The sequence below is a fragment of the Varroa jacobsoni genome, unplaced genomic scaffold (genome assembly GCF_002532875.2).
Source record: "Varroa jacobsoni isolate VJ856 unplaced genomic scaffold, vjacob_1.0 scaffold_1329, whole genome shotgun sequence".
NCBI classification, from domain to species: domain Eukaryota; kingdom Metazoa; phylum Arthropoda; class Arachnida; order Mesostigmata; family Varroidae; genus Varroa; species Varroa jacobsoni.
Genome location: NW_019214231.1, coordinates 1 through 9,388, shown reverse-complemented (window position 1 = coordinate 9,388; position 9,388 = coordinate 1). Strand labels below are relative to the sequence as shown.

The following is a 9,388-nucleotide window of genomic DNA, read 5'->3' as shown; positions in this document are numbered from 1 at the left end:
CATCAAAGATTTTTGCCCGCGCTGCGACTGGCGCATGCGCGTTGCTCACCCCGCCACAAGTGGGCCCTGCTACTGCTGCTGATTACGGCCTCTGTAGCAGAGCTCTGTGACTAAGGTCCACTGTTACTCGCGCCGCTGTTTCGTTAGCCGCTGTACGAACAGTCGAAGGCAGCAGTAGTGACAATAATAACAACAACAGTAATAGAAGTAGCGGTAACAGCAGCAGCAACGATATAGCACAACGACAACTAGCGCTGCTGTTCGACATCTCGTGTAATTCCGTGTTCTGGTTCTGACGACGTTCTTTCGCCGTCCGCCTCCACAATCGACGCATTGTCCTCAATGACGTTACCCTCTGAGAACCTCCAAGTGGCCGAGGGCTATTAAAATCCTCCAACAACGAAAGCAGCCCTCTCGTGAAGGTTTCGCAAACTCAGAAAAAGGGAAAAAACTCTCGTCCCATCCGTGTTTTCGCGCCGTGGTTTGCTCGTAACTGGCTAGCTAGCCAGCCAGCCAGCCAGCCAGGCCGATCGCAATCAACCAACGACTGTTCATCCTGTCCGTCGTTCGTGATAGAGTTGGGAGTTCGTTCGTTCTGTTCACCGGAAGCGTGAGGTCGTATTATTAGACATACAGAGGCAGTGGTGTTCGTTGTTCTTCTTCTTCTTCTAGTCCCCTGCCCTGAACCAAGCGCCCGCCCACCCGTCCGTCCTCGTCCACCTGTCCGTCTGATCATTCGACCCAATGCTCTATTATTATTCGTTTGCTCATTTAATCATTCATCCGTTCGCCAACCCCCCGACCAGATGGACGTACTCGCTTCGCAAGTTTGTAATCGTGAGTCGACTCTCTCCTTGTGTTTATCGATCCCATTGTGGCGTTTCAAATTGTTGACAGATACGCAACCACCATAGTCACCGAGTGTCTAATTAATCCGCCTCATCCTAAACGCGTCCTATCCAAATCCGATGCGAACCCAATCTGTCATAAATCGCTGATTGTTTCAACCTTCAACCTCCAACATTAAACAGCCAGTCCTCATCAGCCCAATCCTTTGACTACAACGAATAATCGTTTAACTCTGATCGTAACTGCTAGCATCAACAATGCTGAGCAATCCGTCGTTGTCGATCAACTGACAGAGGGAAAATAATTGGCACACTGACTGATTATAGCCAACTAACTATTGATTACCGTATCGTGGCCAAGAAGGATTACCTCTTCAGCCAATACAGTCTTCGCTGCCTCCTTTTGACTGCGGTCTCGTTCGTGTGGCCTTATTCGTTCGCTGATTCGAAACAATTCCGTCTTCCTATTCTATCATCATCGCCATCACCACCACCACCATCATCATCATCATCATCATCGAAACTCGCATGCGTCCCGCTGGCCTCCGGAGTCACTGTGTCTGCCAGGCGCAGGACAGTAGACACGCGGTAGGCAAAGCGCCGTTGCTGCTGGTCATAGCTCCACTGCTACTACTGTTGCCGTTCCCCGCCCCACCACCGTTGTCAACTATGCTGACGGGTGGCCCGCCAGCGCTCAGGTCGACGCCGGTCGCGCACCCTCTGCGCTTTCTTTCGCATGTGACCTTTGCTGTGGAAGCAATCCCAACTCATCCAAAACGTTTTCAATGCCCCCGGGACCTCTGGCTCCCCCTAAGTCTAACCTGGACCGACGTAGCCTCCGAGCATGTTTAATTAGCTGGTAAGCGTCACGACGTAACTACACACAGTAGCAGATGCACGAACACTGTTAAACAGACATTTGACCAACAATCAGCAGGCGGTCAGCCTCGCGATCAATCAAATAACAGTCGCCGACCTTCATGTATCTATTTTTAGAAAAGCAAGTCGGACACTAGCCGGCCACTAAGCAAGCATAAGTCATTGCATATCCACCCACCCAGCTAACTTATCGATCTGTTCGCTCATTGATTTACCCATTCATTTACCCACCTGCAATTATGTGTCGATCGTAGCCCGACAAGAAGAGCTCGTCTTAAGCGTTTCTGGCCCACCCATTCTTCCTAATAAATTATTGCCTAAAGCATTCAATTTCGTTCTATTCTAGCGAGAGTGAACAATCGCAGACTGCTTCGCGAGCTAACACACCTGTACATGCATATATTTGTTACGATATATATATATATACGTGAAAGCAATACCCCCACCCCCCATTCCTTCTGAAGTGAGAGGTGACAAAGTAACGGAAGCGCCGAATGCGAAATGGGATCGAATGCTCATCAAAGACAGGAACATAGGAGTCATGTTTATGAATAAAACGCTATCGTTTGTGACTAGAAAGGGACACGAACACAGGCTGTGACCGAGGACGAAGAGTAAAAGTCAACTAGATTAGATAGAATCCTGATAGAATACGTCATCATTTAATAATAGTAACGTACTATCTAGTTAGTAGGAAACATAACCGCTTTCTTTTGTGGCCTTTACAATGACGCCGTATATTTTGCTGTCGCTGATGGCGTCATCGCAATTAGTGGCCTCTGTTCCGAGTTGAAAGTTGGCCGTGCCTTGTCCTGATTTAGCAAGGCCTTGAGGAAGCTAATTTTTGGTTTATTATAGCTATCCCGATGCGGGATAGCTGCGGTTACGTTGAAGTCAAGTCTGATAGGAATCGGACGCTGTTCTTCCGTCCGTTATCTCAATAGACTATTTGGTCTTGTTTAAGATGGATCTTACATAATTTCTTCCGTGAATTATCGGTTCTTCTGTTGAGCTACATGTATAAATCGTATCGTAACCACTTTCATATTGCCAAAACACACTGCGCATTACCTATCAAATGGTCAACGATATTTACGATACCCGTTCGCGTGTCTAGCCAATAGACGTCTTTGCCTGCGAGGTACTTATTGGTATGTAAATGTATTCGAATATAACATACGAGTAATGTGGCTCACGTTATTAAATGGCGGAATACAAGATTCAGCAGTTATTAAAGATCGATCGTCAACCCATAGCAGAACAGTAGCGTAATGCCGTTTACATGGATGGGCATATACCTCCAGCAGACTGACGTATTTTCGGATTGAATCAGATCGCAAATGGATGAACACAACGAAGCAGCAGTAACACATGCTTTCGTTATATTTGTGGCCTTAATGTAGGTCTGGGCAAGGGGCTGTTACTGCAATTATCACCAACGACCGGTGGCTTTTCTTATTGGATCTTATAATCTTACACAACAAGTAGGCGGCGGCGGAAGCGGCAGCATCCGTTTCCCTTGTCCTTCCATTCCAACTTAGCCGCCATTATCGCTCTTGCCGCAGTAAAGCCAATGCTATCAAACACGCACACAAGCGTACTATAGAAATATTTGGAGCCAGCTACTGATGAACTGTCTAACGATCAATGACGATATACAATGCGTGCAGTATATTCTCCCTGTACATACAGCTTATTTTTTAGAACACCCCTGTCCAAGGCAGTATTGAATAAGAGTACCACGCCAAGAAAAACAAGCTACATTAGCTTACAATGTAGTTTGTTATTCTGGTAATTAACATGTACAATCAGAAGCGATACGAGCCGTGATCGTAACCCAAGCGATCTTCCCATTTCTTCTCTAGGATATAATATAACACGCTTAGCTGTGTTATATTATATACCAGCTAAGTGAACAGAATATACTCAATGCGATTATCTTAAAAGTTAGTTTTATATTATCGTAATATACGAGCGGAACAATATTTGCCTTATAACCGGACAGCCACAAACGGCTAACCAGAAAATGCCGCTCGTCTTTTTTACCTAATAGGGCAAATCGGAGGGGAGGGCGAGACCTCAGCTGAAGACAAGGAGGCAGAGGCCGAGGCTGAGGCCGAGCGATTGGAAGCTCTTCGTGAGGCCGAGGACCGCCGCAAAGAGAAGCACCGCAAAATGGAGGAGGAACGCGAAAGGATGCGTCAGGGCATCCGGGACAAGGTACCGAATTCAATTAATTTCACGGCTTAGTTTTTCATGAGGTTAAAACAGTGAGTAAGTCAAACGATTGCATCCATTGATTAAAAACAAGTAAAATATTATACAACTTTAGGTTAATCAATAACTAAGTGGCACCCATCTACACACATATAGGTAAAACTGCTTGTTCTCTTCTTTCAACACTCTCCGGACTTTGGTCTGTCGATCTCCAAACTACGTTAAAATACATAAATATTCACTAAACTTCTGGAAACCATTTGTATTTTAGCTCTACTCGAACATCGATTGTCAAGGAACGAATGTGTAAAATGTGGGATTTCACATTTTTATCATAGGCTCTATTAAAAACCGGAAAATGTTGAAACTTTATATGACTGTATGCTGAACACATTCAGCACCTATAGACACGATGTAATTTGGAGTGTCGTTATAATTTAGTCTATGCAATCTATCGATTCCTTTTCAGTACGGAATCAAGAAGAAGGAGGAGATCAAGCTTGAACCCGAAGAAGATATGGGACCTGCTGGACTGAATCGACGAAAAAAAACTCCCGAAGAAATTGCCGCAGAAAACGAAGCAGCTGAACAGGACGAGCTGACCAGTAAGAATCGCTCTTATCCATTGTGGCCCTTGTGCTCTAGACACAGCCCCAAGCAACTGGAACATAGAATCAATGATCTTCAAAATGCTCAATCAATTGAACACTGATTGTCCAAATCGATCGTTTTAACGATATTTTTTTGTACACGATTTGAATTTAGACGCATTTTAAACTCTACGATATCCTCACTTTGTTCGTTAAACTCGTTCGTCATCTAATAATAATAATGATAATCGATATTTTCGCTTGCAGAGCTCAAGAACACCATCGAAACGCAAGTGAGCGAGCTAAAGACGACAATAGAGGGGAAGTGTAGCTTACAATAGATTACTGCCTCTGCCTTGCACGTAGATCGCCTGTTCGGAGGCCTTATAGTGCATGACGAACAGTGCAATTCCAGGCAAATGCAGCCGCAACAGAAGCAACCAAGTACTTATAAATAAATAAGAAAAAAGGAACAAGCTATCCATTACCGTCAAATAAACACGAAATCAACACTATTGCCGCCTGCTCGCCAACTCGTCTGCTTGGAACCTCAACTTATCTAAAATTATTCACCGGCAAACCATCGCCATCGGCGCCGTCACACGAAAATACATGGACAGCAAATAACCTTAAAAACCACTAAGTTGTTGTTCCCACACGCAAAAAATAAATTCAAGTCAATTTATAGCCATAGCGAAACGATCGCCGAGTGAGTTAGCTCGTGCATGGGATGCAGATCGAAACGGAAAGCCCGCTAACGTACGCATATAGCAATCAGAAACAAAAAACCGTAGGGAATTATGACTATGAAGCAGTAGTGACGAACAGCTAAATAGAAAAAAAAGCATAAAAGCAAAGCAAGAAAGATTGGCGGCTCCGGACGAAAGTACCGTCAAGCAAGCCGTTTGTGACCGATTAGCTCGACGACATCACTCTGATGAGGACCTATGGTGCTGAAAAGCTAATATGAGATGAAACTATGACAAGGTTTAATTGTAGCTCACGAAACAATTCGCAGAGTAGTCGCGACGATATCTCAATCGATTACTAGCTACGTGTTTGTGTATTGAGTCCTCTTTCATCATATATCATGGCGCTCGCTCATACCGTAGCAGCAGAAGAATAATGCAAGCAGATAGATGAAGATTCATAAACTGCTGCTGGTGCGGCTATGACAAGAGAACAGATCAGCAGAAGCAGACAAGCTTTCTTGCTCCTTGAAAAAAAATCATTAGGATACTGCACTAGCAGCATCCGGAGGAGTTAGCGATCTCGAGAAATATCAGGCCTCAAAAGAGTAGGACAGTCACATCTGTTCGTGGAGGCCCTGACACTATTCAGGTAAACGCAGAAGAATTCTGCACAGCCGTAGCGAAGATATATCATCTATTCTAGCGTACGAAGTCATGAAGTACCTATGGTTCGAAATGCTTTGACTATTGATTGTGCTCATTGATTTTATAGAACTGGTTAATGAAGAGGAAACTATCGCCACCCAGTAGTAATCACTAGTCCAATAGTATAAATAGAATCATGATGAACAAAAGTCATTGTATTATTAACGACGAGTATTTCAAAGAGAGCCACAGTAAGGTTCACAAGCTTCTAACAAAAAGAATGAACAGAGGGAGCTGGAGTTGAAGCAGCTGAAACTACTATTGACAGAGACATTATTATTGCTACTATAAATAATACAAGGAAACAACAGCCGCTGCAGCAGTAGCAGCAAACAAGGTAAAAGCTCTTTATAATAAAATGAATATCAAGGGCAGTCATGATACTGCTGCTGCTGCTGCTGTTGCTGATGCCGAGGGCGATGATGAGGTTTCAGTGATGACCAAACGGCCACACCGTTCCATTCACATTCGTGATAACAAATTATAATGATGATGACACGTAATCTGATGGCGACGTCGTCGTCGTCGTCGCCATCCTGTCGTCGGAACAGAAGGCTGTCCTTGATTCAAGCGGTTAGATCCTGATATCTTCAGCTCACATGCAATGGGCCAAATTGCGGCAGCGGGATCACTTACTCGGCTTATCGTTAGTAGTCGTTATTATGGAGTTAACAGAATAAGTATACAATATTTACATGACTCAGAACGATGTGAGGAAACGTTGAGAAGGCCTTCTACTTGCGCGAAAGCTGTACCGGCCTCCCGCTATTCTTAGAAGAGCCTCAATGCCTCTCATCCGATTGACAGCCCTCTTCTTCATGTTACAGACAGGGGATGGCTAGTTAGATGGAAGGCGGCCGGTGGTACTCCGTAGTGCTCACTTCACAAAAAAGTAGAGCGCTTTCAGCGCCCTCCTTCGACCGTCAAAAGATCCTATTGACGCTACCGATCCCCATCTGCCCGTTTCTCTCTCGGCACTAGCGACACTTTCGTCCACGTTCTAATCCTATGCTATATAAAATTTACAAAATTCGTTCTATTTCTGCATTCCAGACCGTGCTTCCGCTTTGTGTTCAAGTTCTGTTTAAGTAAATAAAGTAAATAAGTTCTTATTTAAGGTGCAACGTGGTATTTTCGAATCATTTGTATATCTTTATATAACTATTTCGTGATTATATGTTGTGTATACGCTAACAAACGATTGTCGCTTGCCGCGTGAGTCAGGTGTTGCTTCTCAGCCTTCACCTTCTGTGCCCTCACTCAGTGGTTCGAGTTCAACTCAATCTTTTTCGAGCATGAGGGACGTCAAAAGCTAATACTTTTCCGACGCCTTTCTTCTTACTAATCCCTACGGTCGGGGGACAGGCGACGCTGATGTAGATTTCCAGTCTGCTCTACTACTCTGAATATGCCTACCGCTCTATAAAGAGAAAACTAACATACAATCGACAATAACAACAACAACAACAACAACAACAACAACAACAACAGCAACAACGACGATGATGATGACGACGACGACAACAACAATAACAATGACATCCGGCACTGTTCACAAATACACACAATTATCTAAGAAAAAAAAATATAGCGTAACTACTATAGCAACATTTAATCAGTCAATTCAACAAACAAGCAACTAACAACCAATAGAAAAGCTTCAGAAAATAGTGTAACATCGCAGCTGAAGTGTACACTACAATTTTCGTCCATAGGACAGCAGTTACAGGCAATAACCCCTTGGGAAAATGGAGTGGACCTTAGAACAAAAATAAGTATTATCGGCGTTAGCAGGAAAAAACATCTCGACGAACCGCCGAGCGCCCGTTGAATGTCTGTCATCGATTCCGGGCAGGCCAAAAGCTGTTCGAGCTGGAACAGCTCGCAGACAAGTTAACCTCTTTCTCTAAGCAAAATATGCTTGTGAGGTCACAAATGAAGCGAGGAAAAAGAAAGGGTTGAGAGAGATCGAGGCTAGGCTATAGGCTAAATAGACTGATCGGTTCTTATGGATTGATTGAAATTGATAGGTCTACTGACCTGTTACTGACTAAAGAATGTTTTAAACTAGTTAATAAAAGTAAGCAAAACAAAAAAAAAGAGCTAGTCAATGAGTCAGTTTAATGCCGTATGATGACTAATCACGGTCATGACTAACAACATTAAAGCGAAATGTTGTTGACTACGGAACCGTGATCGGCCACACAGTGGTTGATTCAAAAGACATGATGAAAGCTAACGTGCTAATTACTGCTGAAGATGACGGCGGCAACGTTGACTGATGGAAGAGAAGGATGACGAACACGCTTATGGCAACGACAGGATGTCGCATTCGTCCAAGATGGCCACCCGCTTCTGCATGTGTGTGTGTGTGTGTGTCATTCATTGATGGCACGACATAAGTTTAGCTGGACTGTCCCGTGATAGCGCAGTGTTTACCTGCTAAACATAGGGGCATATGCGGCGGTGTGGGTTTGAATCCGTGCTGGAAGGGGCCAGCCGTCTGAAGTAAAGACCTATATACCGAACGTAAAAGACGAGAAACATTTCTATGTTAGGCTAGATTGGCTCAAACGATCAGCAATCGTTCAGACAGACAAACTGTATGTACTTCTACTATGATCATTAGCAGTAATACTACTATTATTACTACCACTATTAATAAAATATTGCTATTATGACTACAATTGTTACTATATGTCAGACATAACGATACACATCATCATAATCAATAGTATCGTACATGATACTTTCATGAAGGACGCCTTTTGAAGCCTTGAAGCTTCCTAGCCGCCTCAAAAAATAGCAACAGTATTATCAATAATATTCATACGACTAATACCAGTAATGTGCTACGCTAGAATATCTGATGGCGGAGAGAATGAAGCCGATGCTGTTTATGATGATGATGATGATATCTGTCGCAGTCCTGGTCTGTTTGCGGTATGGAGGGGCTCCGCCGGACGGTGTCTACCACCCTCTGGCCGGCGGACCGCGTCCAGTCGCCGATTGCTGGTTGCCCTTTGCCGATCGCGGGTTTGCCCTTGTTTCGCCTGAAGCAAAAAGAAACGGGTCGACGTTTTATTGGAAACTAACTTCATATGATATGACGACGACGACGATGATGATGATGATTGTTATTATTATTATTTAGCTAATATGCAATACAACATACCCTAATAAAACTATATTGTGACTTAAATATTCAGCCAATCCAGTCACTAAACAAACACTACCTTTACAGTAATAACAACTACGATCTCTTGATAGTACATACAAAACGAAGACAAGATATCAATACCATTTAAAAAACGATATCAGCGCACTTATAGTTTGATAAATATTAATGGCTATACAAACATCCCCCGATCCACAACAACAGTAACAGCGTAACAATGGCCATAACAACAATATAAATACAATAAAAACAACACACGCTCACGCGCGCACACACACA

The 9,388-nt window shown here is 43.7% G+C and overlaps 1 protein-coding gene across 9 annotated transcripts in view; it reads left to right on the top strand.

Annotated features, from left to right (window-relative positions):
- The window catches only part of cpx (synaptic transmission protein complexin), a 217,131-nt gene extending 210,076 nt beyond the window's left edge, over positions 1–7,055 (top strand). For 8 of the 9 annotated variants that reach the window (XM_086971861.1, XM_086971862.1, XM_022848134.2 and 5 more), the window contains 3 exons: positions 3,781–3,947; positions 4,414–4,549; positions 4,802–7,055. In XM_086971861.1, coding sequence (XP_086827987.1) covers positions 3,781–3,947; positions 4,414–4,549; positions 4,802–4,875 — 377 coding nt within the window. In that variant the 3' untranslated portion in view covers positions 4,876–7,055. Of the gene's footprint in view, positions 1–629; positions 838–3,780; positions 3,948–4,413; positions 4,550–4,801 lie in introns of those variants that run through there. The other variant, XM_022848142.2, reaches the window with a different exon arrangement.
- Positions 7,056–9,388: the final 2,333 nt, after the last annotated feature.